Raw genomic sequence first — 19,808 nt, 5'->3', positions numbered from 1 at the left:
TGGTAGTACGCATACTGGACTCTCGGCGTTTTGTGCTGGCTGTAAGTACTGTATGTGACTCTCGGCAAGTCTGTCGTCCTTTCTTTGCTCTCTCTACGACAAATTGTTCAACCACCAGCTTATTTCGCATTCCACACCAAGGTTATTCTTCTCTGACATATTTGCAGACCTGGTGTGCCAGGTAAGGGTGCAGTCAGCACCAGTCACGATATATCATATCGGTATATTGTTTGGTGGCCCTCACCTTACATCTCGCCTAAGGAGTGGTTGTAAACACTTGAGCACAGGGCAACAAAGAGTGAAGGTATGCCGTCAACCAACCATTGACCCTGTCCACATCATATCATGTCAAGTGTGTGTCAAGCAGTGGCTGGCTGTACGCTCTTTTATGTCTTTTGTCTTGTTCATGCCATCTCATCCCCTGTCGAGCCAACCAAGCCTGTGGATCATTCCCTTCCCCCCCTCTTCTCGTGTCACTTTGGATCCAGAAGTACATCATTTCGTTGTCCACAGCCATGTCTCGCCTGGGGTTTCAACGTTTTCTGTTACAGATTGCCTTTTCTTTTCCTCTCTCCCTCACCCTCACCCTCTCTTTTCACTGCGTAACACGTTTTGATGACGAGACTCGCCCCCAGCAAGGTTGGATCGGAGTCAATTTCATATCCACATGCTTACTTTTGACTTGAACCCGATTCTTCAAGTGCTTCTGGCTTATACACATTACGTACTGATTCAACGCCTCCTTGATATATATGAATATACAACTGAGACAAGGGAGACTTGCTACGGTCTCTTGCCTACCCAGGTATTCCAAGTACCATCAGTCTATGACGGTGCTCACTTGCCCCTGTTTTCGCTGAATCCTCTCACCAATCTACGCACGAACGCACGAACGAACACATGAACGAGTAGAACATCCTACCTGTCAAGAATAGCAGAAAAACGATGGCATTAGGACTGGGTCGAAAGACCCGCCTTACCATCACCATCACCATTTCGCTGTGCTTCTTCGTCGCCGAGATCACAGGTACGTATGATGGTGACATAAGTCAGGTGTTGTATAAATGGACTGCTCTTTCATTAGGACTAATATTTTCTCTACTCCACAGTGGCCTTTAAAACCTCATCGCTTGCTCTGCTTGCTGATGCTTTTCACTATGTGAGGCCATCTTCTCGACCACTTTTACTCTCCCAACAGTCCATGCTAATTGATCACCTGGTAAAGCTCAACGACCTCGTCAGCTTCGTCGTTGCTCTGACAGCTCAGATAGTGAGCACACACCTCCCTCGGTGGCCCTTGGTGTGTTACAGACCACCCTCCAGTGCTGATCACACGTCTTGTCACAGATCTCAGAGAGGGCAGAAGCCCGCCAAGATCTCTCCTTTGGCTGGCAGAGGGCTCGTCTCCTAGGTGCCTTCTTCAATGGCGTCTTTCTCCTCGCCCTCGGCATCAGCATTCTGTTGCAGTCCATCCAGAGGTTTATCAAGGTCGAAGGTGAGTCTTTCGTGTATGGAAAGTGACGAGTGTGTGTTTCAAAAAACTGACTGGTATGACTTTCCCACAGTCATAGAGGATCCCAAGCTGGTCTTGATCATTGGCTGTGTCGGCCTCGGGCTGAATGTCCTCAGTGCGGCCTTTGTACACGGTGAGCAACCCCGCTGTGGGTGATGGCATGCCGGGGAAATGAAGCTGTTGCTCTTGCTGACCAGGCTCCCACCGCCAGAGCATCATGGCCATGATCACTCACACGATCATGATCACAATCACACAGAAGCGGAAGCTGTGGATACTGGGCCAATTCCAGTCGATAGCGCCAGCAATGACAGTCTTGTGAGTGCCTCTCTAGAGAAGGGAACAAAGAAGAAAGAAGAAGAGGAAGAAGAAAAAGAGAGAGAGAGAGAGAGAGAGAGAGAGAGAGAGAGAGAGAGAGAGAGAGAGAAAAGAGAGATGGATAAGTTCCCTGCAAAAGCTAACATCTCCTTGCGTATTTTGTTAAGCAGCCCTTTCACGCACACGCACAGCATCGCCACAACGTCGCCCAGCTCAAGAGGCCTGGCCGCGACCTAGGCATGCTCGGCGTCCTGGTGCACGTCGTTGGCGACGCCATCAACAACATCGGCGTGATCGTGGCCGCCGTCATCATCTGGCAGACCAGCGACCCGCGGCGCTTCTACGCAGACCCAGCCGCGAGTACCTTCATCGCTTTCATGATCTTCTTCGGGGCCATCCCGCTCACCAGGAATAGCGGGAATATCTTGCTGCAGAGCGCGCCGCGTGGCGTGGAGATTGACGATGTGAAGCACGATCTTGAACAGGTGCCGTCTTACTACTACTGTGGTCTCGTTTGCTTTTCTTTCATCTCTTCCGCAACTGATGGGCTGCTAACATGCACTAGATCCCCGGCATAGAATCCGTCCACGAGCTGCACATCTGGCGTCTAGACCAGCAGAAGGCCATCGCCTCTGCCCACGTTGTTGTCTCGGACCCGTCCATGGACAGCTTTCTAGAGAAGGCTCGGACGGTCAACGAGTGTCTGCACGCCTACGGTATCCACTCGGCGACGTTACAGCCCGAGACTTTGACTACAAGGACGACAAGAACCACGGTGACAGTGTCTGATAACGTCTCAGAAAACGACAGCGGCAGCGGGAGCACTGGCTCTTCTCTTAGGCGGAGGAGGCTGGACCCAGAGTCGTGCCAGATCGTCTGCGGCAGTCTTTGTCAGGACCTGATGTGCTGCACCAAGATTGAGCCCTCCTGAGGCTGTGTTTGGGGTGGAGGGCAGCATGCAAGCTCTGAGAGGATGCGTTCCATGTTCCCATTGCACGGCTTCGGAACGAGACGATTCCGTCCGTCGCGAGTGTCACCGACCTGCATCATTACCCCTTGCCTAGAAAAGAGAGCTACACAGGATGGGAACACAGGGGAGCATTCACGCGGGTCGAGGCACAAACGAGCTCTCCGACTGGACCGGGCGAGGCCGACCGAGCGGGTGCGGGACGTCCTCGGCTAGAAGAAAGAGGAGGGGAGATGGGGCGTCGTCGCACATTGTTGGCGTTGGCGACGACCCGGAAGAGCAACATCCCGCGCCTTCTTGACATGCGCATCGTGGTATAGTGTGTGTGTGTGTGTGTGTGTGTGTGTGTGTGTGGTGCTGGCAAGATTGAAGGGGAGTGACTGGCCCGCCCCGTGGTCTTTTTGGCTCCTGAACCGCGCACCTCCGAATGAGCACATCTAACCCAATCTCGTATGCTCGATAATGAGAATGACGAGGCTTCCCTCCGTCTCTTCCCTCCGTCTTCTTCCTCTTTGTTGACCGAGCATCTGGGACCAGACACCCTCAACGAGCATGTGAGATGACGTAAGATTATAGGTCCTTTGCTGAGAAGAGAGCACTATTGGTGATCTTGCTTGCCCCTCCCCCCCCCCCCCCTCTCCCTTCCCCTTTTCTCCCCATCGACCGCTCCGGAATCTCGTGCTCTCAATGGACAGACTGGACGGCTTGAGAAGAGGGGGCCAGGGGGGCTGTGACCTCTGTGTCTTGCCCTGCAAAGCCCCCAACGTGACCAAACTTGGAGCCTGACCTCACCTACTTAGTACCTAGAACACCACGGACAGGCCCGAGCCGTTTTCGCATCCCGGGCGCAGGATGACCAGTTTGAGAGAAAGCGTAAAAGACCAGAAGAGATGTCCTTTCATCCGCCACACCCGAGGATGGGCGGTGTGAGGTCACGTTGATACGGGAGAAGCGGCAGATGTATCGGTACGGACATGGAGTCTATGCATGACTGCTTTTCGACTTTTACGATCCAGTACAGGTTCCGTCCTGACTTACTTGCCTGCCTTGGTCGCCTTTCCTCTCATCCATGTCTATGTACAGTCGTGACCCTCGGTCTGACGACGCCCCCGGGAAAGCCGGCCAGACCGGTCCAGTTTGTCTTGTTTGCAACGAAAAGCCCAATCGGTCAGTCAGTCAGTCAGTCAGTCAAACAAAACCCGCCCAAGAACAGATCTTCTTTCCCACTCTCCCTTTTGTCCTGTCCTTCAGTTCCATCCTTCCATCCTGGGGGTCGATCTCGACAGGGTGGTTAATGGGAATGCGCGTTGCCCCTCACGGCAGGTCAGGCCGCAAGATCGACGACCACCAGACGAGGATTCCGAAGATCGCCCGTCCTCTTTTATGGGAGCGAGGCTGGGTGGGCAGGCATATCAAAATAAACATCAAGGGTCTGTTCCTGGGCCAATTCTTCTTTTGGTGAGTCAACGTGCTGCAATTGCTGTAAGAGTGATTGCCCCCCCCATCCTTCACCGGGAATAATGGTCTTGTCTTTGTCTCCCAAGCCGCACAGGCTTCCTTGGCCTTGTAATGTAACAAGGGGGGAAAAGTGAGAACGAGGTCAGCATCTAAAGTTGCCATAGGACGACATCTATAGGCCGACATTCGGATGACTCCCTTTTCCTTTTCAAGGCTCCCCTGCAATGTCATCATGGGCTTGTGCTCGATTTTCCTGTCCCTTTCTCTTCTTTCCCGCCTTTTTCTTGCGTAGCGTGAACCATATCTACTATCCTACATCGTATACTCAATGTAGAGGTGTATATGTGTCGGCTAATTCAGTGGCCATCTAGCACTGGCAGCATTGGTACTACATAATACCCACGATCAGTGTGGTATGCAGAGGAGGAGGGAGGATTTCAGAACCTAATGCATGTCAACACTCTCGATGCCCAAGCTGGTTCCATGGTCCTGGGCATCTGCGCCTGTCTTTCACCCTGATCCTGGGTTCATGCATCTAAGCGGTGGAAGGTCCTCCCAAAGCGAGCAGTACAGGACCAAGGAAGATACTGGCTGGAGGTGGACATGTAGAGAAGGAAAGAGAATGTAAGGCTTGCTGCAGTAAACGGTGGACCGGCGACTGAAGGCTTTCCGCCCCAGGAATCTCTCTCTCTCTCTGCGTGTGTGGTTCTACCGAGGGAAAATTCCACCGGTCTTGGTGATCCGGCATTCTAGAAAGGGAAGTGGATATGGGGCCACATCTTTGCTGGGGCGCCTCGGATACCGGGTCCTCCCCAGCTTTGGGAGGGGAGGGGTCCATGGCCCGCCGGGGCCGCCGAAAAGTTAGCTACTATAGTAAGATACTATGATCAATACAATAGTAGAGGAATGTGCCTGTCTAGGCTAGGGATCCTTTCTAGTAAAGATGGCTGGGGGGTCTGGGTGTGTGGAGAGGAGTTGGTGGTCGGTTGTGGAGGATGATGAGGTCGTAATAATTTTGTGGTAGTAGTGGTGACGACGATGGTGTTCGTCCTGCCGTGTGTCAACACACACTAAATGCTAGCTAGGGCGGTAAAGATACTTAAAGAAATGAAGAAGAAAAAGAAAAAGCAGCGGTCTCGGCCGTTGAACAGAAGAAAAGAGAACCAAGATGGTGGTGTAACCCAATCCCCCCCCCCCCCCCTCCGAAAGACCTTACTAGCCCCGAATGACTGCATGGCTGCATCTCTGCACACAAAAAAAATTAAAAATTCGAGAGGGAGACATGGAACCAACCACTCGCGTCGAGGTGATAGGTGACAGTCGCCTGCATTGCATTAGATTCGCTTACAAGGGCTCGGCGGACTGGCCATACTTGACGACTGTTGCCGTCTCATGTCAGGTCATGGTGTCACTGCATCTTTCTCGTCTATCTTTGTCACTCTTTTCCTCTGTTTGTGCATGATGGCAGCAGCAGCAGCAGCTGATGGCGCGTCATGGGTGCCACACCCCCGGTAGGAAGACCCATTTTGTATCGTTGAAAAGGGAAAAAGAAGAAGAAGAATAACAACAACAACAACAATAACAAGAAGAATAACTACGGGGGATCCTCGTCCTGGACTCTAAAACCTGCTTCCTGTCACCGCCTAGCTGGGAGATAAGAGCCTTCCGGGGGTGGTTGGTTGGTTGGTTCTGCCTCTTTTCATCCAGTCTATCATTCTCAATGCCTGCAGCTCGGTCGGTGAGGTCGACGATATATGCCATGCGGCCTATAAGCAAGAACAGTAGTCGTTTACGTTTTGGGAAGAGGGGTGGTAGGGTTCGGCGACGGCGAACCGGCCAAAGAGCCCTGTTTCGAGCAGCTGGGTTTCGATGATCGGTGCTGGTTTCTTATCTATTGTGCCGGGAAAGGCCTGGTACGCGGGGCTTCACCGCCCGTTTTCATGATTAGTAGCAGCATTATTTTCTTCTTTTAAAATACAAGGGTGGTGTCCTTCAACCCCGTGGCAGGCATAACCGTGCCTGTGGGCGTGCGGCGGCGGCGGGAGGAAGAGGAGGAAGACGAAAGAGGATGGCAAGTTAGTATCATAGTAGTAGGTGCACGGTAAAAAGAAGTAGGGTGTGTTTTAAAGTAAGGATGATTGGGCTAGTTGGAATGGTATGTCGGCCCCCCCCCCCTTGGGGGCTACGGGATCGACCGTTTGACTAGGTTAAAACGAGGCGACCGGTGGAAGAAGAAGAAGCAGCACCAAAGGAACAAGAGAATACTAAGAGTGATGTGGCCGTCCGTGGCAACACCAGTCCGAGCCGAGCGAGGGTGGCACACACACATCCAATACACCCTTTCGAACAAGGAAGGCTTACACACATACACACGCCCCCCTCTCCCCTCCTCAAGAACAGTCAGTCAGTCGTTACGTATATACTTATTTGCTGAAGCTTTGATGTTAGCCTGTCCTTTTCTCCGTCTCATTTTTTTTCTTATCATCTCCCCCCCCCCCTCTCCTCTTCTTTCTTCTTCTGGTTCCTCTTCCCTGGACTTCAGGCGGCGTCAATATACACTAGGAATACGATACGTCAGCAAGCGGACGAACGAGAGGGTGGTCTCAGGTGGTGGTGTCCCCTGTCCTTGTAATGTGTACGGAATGTCCCGTGTCTCGATCTTAAATTGTGAGAAAGTACCATGGTAAAATTGATTATTATCGTGGGGGAATGAGTTCATGGGCGGGTGCAAGCCGCCCCATGTTGTCGGCCCAATGAACGACCCAAAAAGGATATGCAATTCTCTGCATCAGCAATGCACATCTGCAGTAGTTATCCGTCTTTCTGCATCTGTGGCTGCTCGTATTTTGACACACACACACGCACACACACACATACGGGAACAAGATGACAATTCATTTTTATTTTTATTTTCGCCCTCCTTTCAGCGGCCGAGCCCAACAGCCGAGACGGAGCCAGTCCGAAGATGAAGAAAGGGGATCCTGTCTTTTTTCTTTCGTCTCGTTGTAATTACTCAGATCCATAGTAAACAGGACTATCTCTTTTCCCTTAGTAGGTCTTTTTTTTTTTTTTTTTTTTACAAATCGAAGGAGTGGTTGTACGTACTAGTTAGTACTCTGTATGGTTAGTGAGATTAGCGGAGAGGGGTTCGCGGGCCAAAAGAAAACGAAAGAAGAAATAAAAGAAGGGGAAAAAAGGAAGCTTGGACGCCATGCGTGAATAACCATGACAGCCGGGATAGCCTTGCTGTCCCACGTTTTCCAACCCTCCAACCCAAAGTTACAACACCAACGACGCACACACCGCAACTTGGGTTTGGGCTGGATGCTAGTTACTATAGTACATGATTACTACTTCGTACACAATATACTGTCACCAAACTCTTGGACCCTTACATTACAAATGCAAGGATGGTACATGAATACTACAGGGCGTGGAACATTCAAGTTGGGTGGGCTTTGGACCTGGGCCTGGTACTTGGCGGCCATGATGAGCAGGCAGCATAAGTATACTTGTACTATGTAAGCAGTGCGGTTCTACCGACAGTACGTACCGGACCAAAATATGTGATACGTACTATGGTGGCAGGGAAAGCACAGAGAAAAGGAAAGAACGAAGGTTGCCGTACGAGATGAAAGGAAAAGTCGTTCAGTACTTTTTTGGACTTTCTCCCCCTATGACGACCTCTTTCCCTCTCTCTCTCTTTTCTTTCCTTCTTTTTTTCCCTTCTCCTTTCCTCTTCCTCTCTCTCCCTTTTTGGTCTCCTCTTCCCTCCACCGCCCACTTCCGCATCTACTTCTTGGAAATGAGGAAAAAAGATGTAGAAACACCAGGATAAATGATAATAATAATAATCAAACCTCCGAGGTCTTGCCAACCACAAGAATCGTTACAGAAATTCCCCGTAGCGCCGGGTCAGGTTGACGAAAGCGTCCAGCGTCCAGCGTCCCCAGAAATCCCACTTAAATTACTCGCCCAGCCATGCCGGTTCCGGCCGTGGCCCACGGCGACTGCCATGACAAACACCTCTGGTCCAGAGCAGGAAAGCTCGACTTGCCGGACCTACTAACTCGATAAAAATAAAAACACACACGCACCACAACAAAACAACCCACCCAGGACGATTCATTCCCCGATACACCTTGTTGTTTTGCTCTTCTTTTCTTCCCCGAGCTCAACACTTTTCGAATCCAAAGGGTTCAGAGGGAAAGGAATAGAAGTGTAAGAGAAGAGTAGGGAAGGAGAGAAATGACCAATCGCCCCCCTCAATGCCATCGTCCTCGTCTCGTCACCTCCACCTCTACCTCGCCTCACCCAAAACTTATCTTACCACACAGTCCCATTTCTACCAACAAAATAAATAACACACCACCCCTTCCCCTCCTCACATGCATCTAGCCCCCCTCCTTTGTTCGCTGGCAAGCTTCGCAAGCATCGTGAGGTGTCCTGGCCCCATTTTTGGCCCCGATTAGCGCCGCCCACCTCCTCCGCCGCTCGCCCTGCCGCTGCGGGTACATTAACACCTTGTTACGTGGTCGAAACATCACCTGCTCGTTCCTCGAGAGGGGAAAGACCCAATTCCATCCATCCAGAGGGAAGGGAACGAAGAAGGAGGAAGAAGAAAAAAAATAATTTGATCCACACCTCGTCTGGTTGTACCCCTCCCTACTTACCCTTTCGTCCTCTCTGGCCAAAGCAATTTGCAAGCCTTTTGTTGGTGCGATCTCCCTGGACCCAATCAAAGAGAGAGAGACAGAGTCAGACACACTACTGCTGCTACTACTACTACTACTACTACGATCACTACTACTCTCATACATTTACATTATACATACATCTTCTCCATCTTTCCATATACCCACGCCTCCTCCACTTGCCCCTCCTCCTCCGCCTCCTCTTCCCTCGGCCCGACCTACATAAGTACAGACCCCTGGCCAGGACCTCAAGAAGAAAGGGAGAAAAACGAACAAGAGGAACAGACTCGCCACCAGATTACATACATAGCACGATCTGTTGATTCCGAATCTCCGTTGATCTGCGGCAAACGTGGAGGCGAGAACCAGGTTCGGATGTGGCGCATGCTGGTCAAAGCACGACACCAGCAGCAGCGATAGCAGCAGCAAGTCAACGCCTCGCGTTTGTTGTCCAAGTCTGTCTGTCCGTTTTGTCCACATGAGATCGACCTCGACCTTCTGGGCCTGGACCTTGACCTGGACCTGGAACCGACCTGACCTGCGCTGATCTCATCCGACCTAACCTTGGGGCTCGGGTCAATGGCTCTCTGCAACGAAATCATCTCATCCTCGACTTCGCCCTCGCCCCCATATCTCAACAGTCAACCACCAACTCTCTCTCTCGCACACACACGCACACACACAATTTCACTCCAGCCGTTGGGAAGATGATGCCGCCACGCTGCAGTGCGCGATAGGGCCGCCTTCTTTCTTTTCGTCCACCCCTCTCCCCCCCCCCCCCTCTCTCTTCACCACCGCTGAGAGAGGTCAAGAGAGGGAGAATGCTAGGGAAGCTCTTCAACCTAAGCGCCGGCGGCGGCACGTCGGCTCAGGTTCAGGCACAGGCCTCGTCCTACTCTTACCCTGGAAAGCAGGTGTCCTCTCTTGAGTCGGTCCAGGAGGACATCCACACCCGTTGCCTCCTCTTCCCCGACGCCCAGGCCCTCTACCAACAGCATGGAAACGACCAGGTGTTCCCTATGTCGAGCGCGTCGGCGCTGTCCACACCCACCAACAACCCCTTTGACCTCAACGGAGATATCGAGCTGGAAGGGCGCGATGTGCGCGTGGTCATCATGCAGGACACGTCCAGCTCCTCGCCGGCCTCCCTGCTTTACGACAGCCAGCCTCTGCCCGTGTCTCAGACATCTTCACCCACCACACCCGCTGGTGACCGTCCCACAACCGTGGCTGGCCTGTCTCAAGTGGGCGGCAGCGGCGGCGGCGCCCCGGACTACCACCATCTCCCTCGGCGGCAACACCAGCAGCAGCAGCAGCCGCCTCTACCGCCTCAGCGCAGGACCAGCGCCGGAGGACAACCCTCTTCTTCTCGCCCCCTCTCCATCACACAACACCCTCCTGGGAGCCCCCAGCAGCGGCAGAGCGCCTTCGACAGGCGGTCCTCCATCCATGGTAGAACACAGAGCAGGGCCGAGACCGAGTCGCAGAGGGCCGCCAGAGAGTACAAGCAGGAGATCGACACGTTTGCCGGCTGCATCTTTGGGAATAACGAGTTCCTCGCCTACAAGGGCACCTCCACCAAGGTTCACGTCGTCCCTTCGGACCTGCGCCTGAGTGACGGAGGATCTAGCTTTGCTGCGGATGGTGGGAGGGGTTCGTTGGGTAGATCAGCAGCGAGGGCGAGTAAGCTGTCGCAGTCTTTCTCGTCTGAGACCATGATGCCCTCCTTCGACCAGGCCGGCGTCTCGTCCCCTCATGCACACTCTCGACCCTTGGACAGAAAGAGGGTTCTCATTACGAGACTTTTCCCCGTCAACCTCCCCACAGACGACAACCCCATGAGCTCACCGCGGGGCCACTTTAGCGAGGACAGCTCCGAATTTCCGTTTCCCCCTCTTCATGCAGGTGGTGACGACGGCATCAGCAGTGGCAGGAGCAAGGCGAAGAAGCCCCAGCTCAAGCAGAAGAGGACGCCCATGTACGCCGTGGCCCTCATCGTCAGCCTCCCTCCAGGGTCGCCGCCCAGCGCGGTGCCGCCTTTGAGCGCCTCGAGGTCGACATTCCGGGGCTCGAGCTCCTACACCGACCAGCAGGACTCATTCCCGTCCTCTTACAGCTCGACGAGGCGGTCAGGCTGGGGAGGTGGTGGCGGTGCTGCTGCTGCTACTCCCGGCGGTCCTATGTTTGGTGGTTTCGACGCCTTCGACTCTGGCTTCAGCCTGGACGCCGAGGAGCGTATCGACACCATCACGCGGCACTGGGACATCATCATGCGCACGCTCACTTCGCTGCAGTCTGTGGCGGCCACCCAGATCTTCTCGCTGCTCAGGCAGGCCGACATGTCGTCACCGGACCCTCGTCCCACCATCACTACCACCGCCAACAACAACAACAACCACACAGCTGCCGTTCGCGCCTCAAGGGCCTCATCCAACGCGGCCCAGAAACCCCCCAAGACCAACACCAAGTTCGTCTCCCTCCTCCCCAACTGCCTGGCCGACGACGTCCAGATCAGGATCGAGGTCGACAGCGCCAGGGTCCGCATCGTCTCGGGCCTGAAGGCTACCAGGGTGGTCACGGGCCAGAATCGCTGGGGAATCTGGCGAGAGGAGGCCCGCTGGGTTGAGAGATGGGCTGGTGGTCGTGACCAGGGCTTTTTCTTCTTCAACCTGCTCACGGGCTTCCTGTCGGTCCATACCGACTGGCTGCAGGCCCTGAGCCCGTCCAAGTACCGGAGGCAGTTCTCCATGCTGCAGAAGCTGCGCGGCGGGGACGACGACCTATCACTGCCGGCGCGCACCGTCATTGTCGGCCAGGACAGGGTCGCTGCGAGGAGGCTGATCTTTCTGCTCTCCGCGTTCCTCCCTGCCAACCTGCAGCTCCCAACCTCTGCCGTCGCCTCCGCCGCCACCAGCAGCAGCAGGACCCACCAGCACCCGCACCAGCAGAGACCCAGCACATCTGCCTCGTGGGGCACATTCTCCCAGTCACCACCGTCGTTTATTGTGCCTCTTACCAAGGAGGAGTCGCTGCGGCGCAAGATCAACCGCAGAGGAGGCGGCGGCAGCGGCACGTCCAGGCATGCCTCACATTCGCGCAACGCGTCGAGCATATACACTACGACCTCCAGCAAGAGCTCGGTGCCGGCACAGCTGGCCCACCTGAGCATAGACAGTCCCCGCGAGCGGAGGGCGTCCGACGCCATGTCTATCAGGACCACCAACTTGCCCATCCTGGCTGCCGACCTGGACAACAGGAAGATCAGCGCCGCCACCATTGTCCCGGAGAACAGCGTTGCTCACTTTGCCGTCCAGAAGACGACAATGACAACGACAGGCATCTCGCAGCTGTCTGGCAGGCATGGAGGGGGTGCTGGTGGCAGCGGTAGTGGTGGTAGCACCACCGCGACCGACGACCTAAAGCGGTCACTGCAGCGAGGGGACAGCATAGGCAGCTCGGACACACAGTCGAGCTCGCGCTGGGGCAGCGTCATCAGCGGTCTCTGGGGCAGCACGACGAGACGGCGTGACTCGGCCATGACCACGCCGCCGCAATCTCTGAATCCTCGTGAGCAGTCGGCTGCTGCTGCTGCTGCTGCTGCTGCTGCTGCCGCCTCGCCGCGGTCACCCAGAAAGCCATCTTCTTCAGCAACACGAAGGGGCTCGCTTGGTAAGATGCTGGAAGAAGTACAACAGCAGCAGTCTCGAGGAGGAGGAGGAGGAGGTGGTGGTACTGGCAGCAGCGGCAGTAATAACAATACCAGCAGAGCTCAACAAACCCGCAAGACAGATGGGCCCAGAAAACAACAGGATAGCGTGCCCGAGACACCGCGGAGGAGTCAGGATGGAGGACAGAACCGGCAGCAACAACAACAGCAGCAAGACAATCCGGAACCGTCAAGAGTACCGCCCATCCCTGTGGAGAGAAAGGTGGACCCGAATAGCGCATTCGACTCGCCTGTCAAGACGACGATCAACGAGGAAGATGGAGTGATTGACGTCGACGTCCCCTTTCCCGACTTCATCGCATCCTTCGAGACAGCCGTGAGCTCACCGTCCAGCAGCGGCTACCTGTCCACGCCCGGACTCAGCGGCCTAGAGCTGTTCGAGCAGGCCTGCCGCGTGACCATCGACGGCGACGTGCCACAGAATGTTGCTGGCTGGCTCCAGCGGTACCACCCTGATTTCATCCTCCAGGCCATCCCTCCTCAGGCCGACGACCTCCTCGAACAGATCAGGGCATCCCTCAAAGCAGAGCCTACCCCCCTGCTGTCCATGACATCGACCATGACGGGCGGCGCGGCCACCCCTTTCTCAGACACACCCCGAGGAGGGGAGCGCTGGGTTGACGTCAGCTCCGCCCTCATCGCCGACAGCACCAACTTTACCATCCGGCGCATCCGCTACCGGCGCCTGGTCAAGTTCAAGACGGCGGCGGGGGGCCCTTCTGGTGGCGACAAGGCCACCCCGCTCCTGTCCTCATCTGTCAACACGATGAGCTCTGCCGTGCTGACGCCCATGGTATCGCCGTACGAGCAGCACCTACAGGACGAGTTCATCGAGGACCCTATTGTGGCCCTTGACGACACGCTCATCGAGGCCGTGGAAAGGGTGACTGCGTTGGGAGGTGTCGCTGCTGCTACTGCCACTGCTATCGGTGGTGGTAGCGGTAGTGGCAGCGGTGACCTGAGCAAGGAGAGCTCGCAGTCCTCGTCAAGGTCGCCGAGCAAGCGTCGTGAGAGCATCGGCGACGCCCTGGTCGCAATGACTAGTAGTGCTACTGCTGTCACTGCAACCATCACCGGCCTCGAGGACGCGAGGCCCGCGGCAGAGGCACAGTCACGCGGACCCCTTCACCAGGAAGTGCCGAGAGGCGAGTGCAAAGCCGTTGTGCTGTCTGCGCTGGAGCACATTGCCAAGGATGTGGTACAGCGCCGGGACGATGAGGACGAACGGGCCAGGGGGCCCAGTGGTGGCGTCGGCCGGCAGGGAAGAGAGAAGGAGAGCGTGTTGCGGGAGGCGGTGCGGGCTTGGGTGGAGGGGGTTGAGGCCGGGGTCGATGCTCTGCAGTGACGAGTGCATGTCATGGCACTTTGCGACGTATTGTCATGGATGGACAGCTTGACGGGATTCGGGAAGTATGCAGGCAGGCGATAGAGGACAAGAGACCAACACAAGAGGGAGGGAAGGAAGATGTTTTGGAAATGACTTTCATGATACCCAGAAACCCGGATGGTTTCATTTGATTGTATTTGAGAGAAGGAATGAATATATTTTACGAGGAGGACGGGTTATTTTTACTGCCATGGGACACGAATGCAATGGATTGTATGCAAAGGAGTTGTGGGCTGGGAAGAGGAGGGAGATTCAGGAACTGGCATGGCATAACATTGAATGAGATGGCATAGCATACATAGCAATGGGTTAGGTATACAAGAGATTCCAAAGACCGGGGCCTGAGGACGTTTTGGATGATTCGAGTATGCATAGAACTAACTATGCACGTTAAAGGTTGATTTGAATAATCTATATTTCTCTTCTTGGTTAAACTGTCGCCATGATTACTATACAAAACAACCCTAACCCTCTCCGACAATAGATGTTGACGTCCTGAAAAGGTCTTGTCGTCTTTCTCTTCTGTCTTCTTGTTATACCTTTTCATACAATACTTTTCCCAACTTGCTGTGCAATACGACATTGGCTCAACCTACAACTTGAAGTTCTTTTTCTTTCCTGTCTCTCAGCCTCGCCTCATCCGAATTGGCTCATCTCACCCAACTTCAACGCACTGTTTGTCCGGCTATCATGGCCCAACAACAACCACAAGAATCTATACCCTCTTCCTCCTCCTTCTCCTCTTCCTACACCTCCACCGCCGCCACAGGGCCCCAAGAAACAAGCACTCCACAGTCAGAAACTCTCACCTTCTCTGACCAATGGGCTGCCCAGCTCGAACCATACTTGCCGCCATCATCACCACCACCACCACGGCCATCGCCCTCACCAAGGCAACCGTTCCTAACCCTCACGTACGCCCAATCCCTCGACGCCCAGCTCGCTTCCGCCCCAGGCCTGAGAACAACCCTCTCGGGCCCGGCCTCCAAAGCCATGACCCACTACCTGCGCGCCCGCCACGACGCCATCCTGGTCGGCGTCGGCACCGCTGTGGCAGATGACCCGGGCTTGAACTGTCGGCTGCGTCGTCTGGTTGGTGGTGGTGGTGGGAAGGGGACGACGGCGACAGCTTCGAGCAGTGGGGAGGATGGCCGGGGGCCTCGCCCTGTCATACTGGACCCGGGGGCGCGGTGGCGGGTGGGGTCGGAGAGTAAAGTGGTTCGGCTGGCGAGGGAGGGGACAGGGTTGGCGCCGTGGGTTGTTTGTGCTGAGGGGGCGGTGGTGCAGGAGGAGGCGAGGAGGACCGTGGAGGGGGTGGGGGGACGGTATCTGCGGGTGGCGGCGCGGCGGGTGGAGGAGGAGGAGGAGGAGGGTGGCAGGAGGTGGAGGGTCGCGTGGGAGGATGTGCTGGGGTTGCTGGGGCGGCAGGGCGTAGGGAGCTTGATGGTTGAGGGCGGGGGGAGGGTGGTGAATGACTTGCTTGCGCTGGGAGGCAAGAATGGTGGTGATGATGACGATGGCAGCAGTAGTATGGTGAGGATCGATTCGGTCATTGTTACTATTGCGCCGGTGTGGTTGGGTGTTGGTGGGGTGAGGGTTGCGCCGGGGAGGGCGGTGGATGGTTCGGGGGGCCCGAGGTTGAAGGAGGTTACTTGGGTGCAGATGGGGGAGGATATGGTTGTTGCTGGGAGGTTGTTGGGATAAAGAAGAGAAATGATGGCTGGTGGAGTGACAATCTTGGTGCCAGGCCTACAAAATGAGAATGGAATGAATATTCAAGGTCAGGTTTGAAGGAAGGCTGGTTTTGGTTTGGATATCATCCCAGGGTCAAGATACATTCTGAGGCAATCATGAATTGCTACAAATGAGATGAGGCAGTCATTTGACTGGTCACGTTGGATAATGACCAGTTCACGCTCCCACATGAGATCATACTTGTGTTATACAAGATAGATACAGAGTGACATGCCGTGTAGTTCGGACTGCAACATCATGCATCATAGCATCCAGACTCTCAATATGAGAAATGCATGAATAACAATAAAGTCCAGCTTTACAATGTATACGAGTAGATACCCTAAACAACACAGAAACATCTCAAAAGACAAACTCCTCCAGAATCCATGGAATGGTCGCACAAGTACTGAATCTTCCATCTGAACTCCTGCCATCCGACGTAAATGCTAATATGGAAAGCCAAAAGATCCCTTGACCCATCCACCTGATAAGTCCACATTGCCAATCATTATCTCGCTCGCCTTAGCACTTGATAGAAAGGGAGGCAAACTCCAGGCTGTTGCAGTCGCTGTTCTTGGCCGTCCACTTCTGGCCGGTGCAGTCACCGTTGCCCCAGAAGCTCGTCTTGCAGCCACTATAGATCAGGTCAACTCAATGTGCTCGTTTCTATCCAAAAGAGCAGCCCCGCCTCGGGTATACAGGGTCGAGGGAGGAAAAGACATACTTGTCAACCGCTTGATAGGAGCCAATGTCGGTGACCTTCCAGCACTGCGAGGTGGTGCCGCTGCCCATCCAGCTGTAGGTGTTCGCCAGGTCACCGCAGGTTGTTCCCCCGAACACCTTGACCGTGCCCTCTTTCTCGCTTCGAGGCTCCATGGGGGACGCGGCTGCGAGGGTGCTGAGGGCGAGGAGGGCGAGATTCTTGATGGAGACCATTTTGAATGTAGTGTTGAAACGTGGAAGGGGAAGTTTGTGTCAAGGAGAAGGAATCAGTATGTATAGAAGGTGATTCAATGGAGATTATGATTTATGAGCTTCTGATTGCTGTGATACTGGATACTGTTGATAATGAATGTTGAGCATCAGGCCGTGACTCGAGCGACGCTTCATCTCATACTTATACATCTCGACTTTGCAAGCCTCTTGCCACAGTTGCTCCCCTAAAAAAAGAGCAGCCACAACTACCTTTCAAGGTTAGGTTCGTATCTCATTCCTCACCTTTGAGTACTAAAATTGACACCATCGGCCTTTTGATCCGGCTGGTCTATGTCCTCGGCCTCGAGCCAGAATCCTCTTTCGACCCCCGAATGACCCTGCAAAGAAGGCCACCGGGCTCGTCTCCATCCCGACTTCTTACAAGCAGGCTAGAATGTTGGGCCTGAGACGCGCAAGGCCTGAGAGAAAGTATATACCAGCAGACGCTTCTATGTTTATTTTCTTACCTCGTGAGAAAGAGCGCACACCCCGCCCCCACTTGTTCCCAGAATATCATGTGAATCCATGTGCCCACAACTGCAGAATCGTGCCGCATACCCGAGCGTGTTTGATCGTACTGTCCAAGGTTTATCTCACTGGGGCCAAGGATCCATCCACGGGCCATTTAGTAAATAAGTCTAAAAAGGAAGTTGAGCAAGATTGCTTGGCGAGATTCGATGTTTCCGAAAATAATCTACTCAGAACTTTGTTGTAGTTGAGGTTACTGGCTAAGTATGAGTATCTTCATATGAAGTACCACTGATTATGTGATCCTTGATGAGGACTGACAGTATCTTCATACTTATAAAGACCCGTGTTTTCTTCCAGGGCAGTATTGTCTTCACTTTTTAGGTCCTCTTTGGGCAGAAAATAATGACCTGTCGACAAAACCTCACCTTGAAACCCTGCAACCTGCAGCCTATTTTGAGACATGAACAGTTCGGGCAGTCTAAGAGGGATAGAAAGCGAGTTAGTCTGCATTTGTAATAGTTTTCTAATTATTGTAGAATTATTTTAATGCCTAGAAACTCGGTCGATAGATATACAAAGTGTTCACATCACGAGAACAGACAAAGCTGCATGCGTCTTCATGTCAACAACAATTGGTCTTCCTGACAGGAAGATTATGCACTTTGTAGACTTTTCCAATAACGATGTCTTACCACTTTTCCTTTTCTATTCTTTGCTGCTCTTGGGGGCCAATGGAGGAACAACCAGTACCTACTCCTTTCCACCGCAGTAACGGCTCTTTTCAGCCTGTGTTCTGGGTAATCATAACCAAAAGTCAAGCATTGGATTTTCGGGAAAACAAGAATATTATTATAACATATCTCTGGCAATAAATGACAGCCAAGCAGAACATGAGATGAACTGTAGGGCTGAGCTGACACTGACTGCATATCCATCCAAACCTGCCTGCTGCTGCTGCTGCTGGCCACGAACCATGTCCCGGAGAGTGGCAGTGCAGGCAAGGGTTTTGGATGAACCGGATGGCCATGACCCACCCAAGATGGGGCCGGTGGCCAGCATGGGCAAAAAAGCAAGGAATGGGGCTCTGCCAATGAATCAATCAATCAATGCAACACACCTCTTTTTCACTAAAAGCTATCCCAAGCTTGTTTTTGTTTGTGTTTTAGTTAGCTGACATATTTAACCGTACTCGGATACTGGTTTCGTGCCCCCTCCGCCCACTTCATCTCTGAACGATGACCAGAACAAGTAATCTGACGCCTGACCACAAACAACTCATCCACTTCCCATCTTGGCACATCTCCATTGACGTCGACTGCCGACCTCCACCGGATCCTTACCGTCAGGCCCTTCTCAACAGCAACACCAACACCAACAACATGTCAGGCGCCTCCTCGATCTGGATTCCCCAAGGCCCAACAGAGCAGGGCTTCCTCCTCCTCGCAGACCGAGGCAAGGATTCGGTCCGCGGCAAAGCCCCTCCCTCGGTCGCCACCCACCGTGGTCTCCTCTGGGTGGTCTGGACCGACTTTGACGATACCATCTACTACGCATCGACCACGCCCAACAGCCACGGCGATGCGTTTGGCACCGCAGCCAAGTTCCCTTACCCTGCTGCTGTCGTCGAGGGCGAGCAAAGTGAAGAAGGAGGAGGAGGAGGTGGTGGTGGTGGTGGTGGTGGTGGGATCCCCGTCATCGCCAACCTGAACGGCACCCTCCATGCCGTCGTTGTGTCCGCCAAGACAGGCGCCATGAGCCACTTCTTGTACGACGCCGACGAGCAGCTGGCGTGGGTGGCGCAGGAGGGCCTGCCAGCGACCTGCGTGGCGGGCTCCAAGACACGGGACCCGGCGCTGGTGGCGTTCCACAACAAGCTATTTCTAGCCTGGATCAACGAGGAGGGCGGGCTGGCGCATGCCGTGTTTGACGTGCACTCGCAGACGTGGTCCGAACCTGCGCCCGTCTCGCCTGCTGGTGTCCCGCCTCCAGAGGTTGATGTTGTTGGGGCCAACAAGAACAAGCAGCAGGGCGCACCGGCGCTGTTTGTGCTGAACGGAGCGCTGCATCTCCTCTGCCAGTCGGCTGCTGGTGGTGGCAATGAAGGCGAGATCATCGGGTACCGGTACGACTTCACCGAGAACGGGTGGACGTGGAGCCCGACAGACGATGTGTCCGAGGGCAAGGCAGCCAAGGGCGTCAGCGCGGCCAGCTACGGCGGGAACGCCTACCTGGGCTTCATAGAGGACGACTGGGTCTATGTGGCGGCGCACAAGGACGGCAAGGCATGGGATGCGGCCGAGCACGTCGGAGGCAGAGACGTTAAGGCTAGATTCCCGCCGCAGATGGCGCTGCTGAACGGGCGGGTGCACTGCGTGTTCGCCGGCAAGTGGAAGGGCGACCTGCACTGGTTCAGCCGGCCGGTGCTGGACTACGACCTCAAGACGTGGATGGGCTCGGTGCCGGACGAGACGTGGCTGAGCGGCATGACGGTGCCCGGGACGCACGACAGCTGTGCGAGGAGCAACGTGCCCTTTGTGCGCACCCAGTACCTCAGCATCGCG

At 54.5% G+C, this 19,808-nt stretch overlaps 4 protein-coding genes across 4 annotated transcripts; 3 read left to right on the top strand and 1 right to left on the bottom strand.

Annotated features, from left to right (window-relative positions):
• Nucleotides 1-159: 159 nt before the first annotated feature.
• On the top strand, nt 160-2,762 carry M406DRAFT_350878 (uncharacterized protein; the record flags this gene model as incomplete). The annotated part of the gene is made up of 9 exons (XM_040922580.1): nt 160-304; nt 806-1,027; nt 1,110-1,159; nt 1,226-1,270; nt 1,348-1,495; nt 1,566-1,646; nt 1,806-1,831; nt 2,023-2,316; nt 2,397-2,762. Exons 2-9 carry the CDS (start codon nt 946-948, stop codon nt 2,760-2,762), a joined length of 1,092 nt encoding a protein of 363 aa, XP_040779001.1. The 5' UTR covers nt 160-304; nt 806-945.
• A 7,009-nt stretch (nt 2,763-9,771) lies between these two features.
• M406DRAFT_11035 (uncharacterized protein) lies at nt 9,772-13,890 on the top strand (the record flags this gene model as incomplete). Its single annotated transcript, XM_040915363.1, has 6 exons — nt 9,772-10,176; nt 10,261-12,258; nt 12,298-12,524; nt 12,693-13,568; nt 13,623-13,734; nt 13,789-13,890. Coding segments are annotated over 6 exons (3,720 nt in total), but the record flags the coding sequence as incomplete, so codon positions are not given.
• A 972-nt stretch (nt 13,891-14,862) lies between these two features.
• On the top strand, nt 14,863-15,759 carry M406DRAFT_232968 (dihydrofolate reductase; the record flags this gene model as incomplete). Its single annotated transcript, XM_040915925.1, has 1 exon — nt 14,863-15,759. A coding segment is annotated over one exon (897 nt), but the record flags the coding sequence as incomplete, so codon positions are not given.
• A 564-nt stretch (nt 15,760-16,323) lies between these two features.
• M406DRAFT_329082 (uncharacterized protein) lies at nt 16,324-16,737 on the bottom strand (the record flags this gene model as incomplete). The annotated part of the gene is made up of 2 exons (XM_040920391.1): nt 16,324-16,435; nt 16,526-16,737. The coding sequence occupies 2 exons, from the start codon at nt 16,735-16,737 to the stop codon at nt 16,324-16,326; spliced, it is 324 nt and encodes a 107-aa protein (XP_040778998.1).
• Between the last annotated feature and the right edge of the window lie 3,071 nt (nt 16,738-19,808).

Source organism: Cryphonectria parasitica, assembly GCF_011745365.1.
Source record: "Cryphonectria parasitica EP155 unplaced genomic scaffold M406scaffold_3, whole genome shotgun sequence".
NCBI lineage: Eukaryota > Fungi > Ascomycota > Sordariomycetes > Diaporthales > Cryphonectriaceae > Cryphonectria > Cryphonectria parasitica.
Note: the sequence above shows the minus strand (reverse complement) of the source record. Positions and strands in the feature narration are given on the sequence as shown.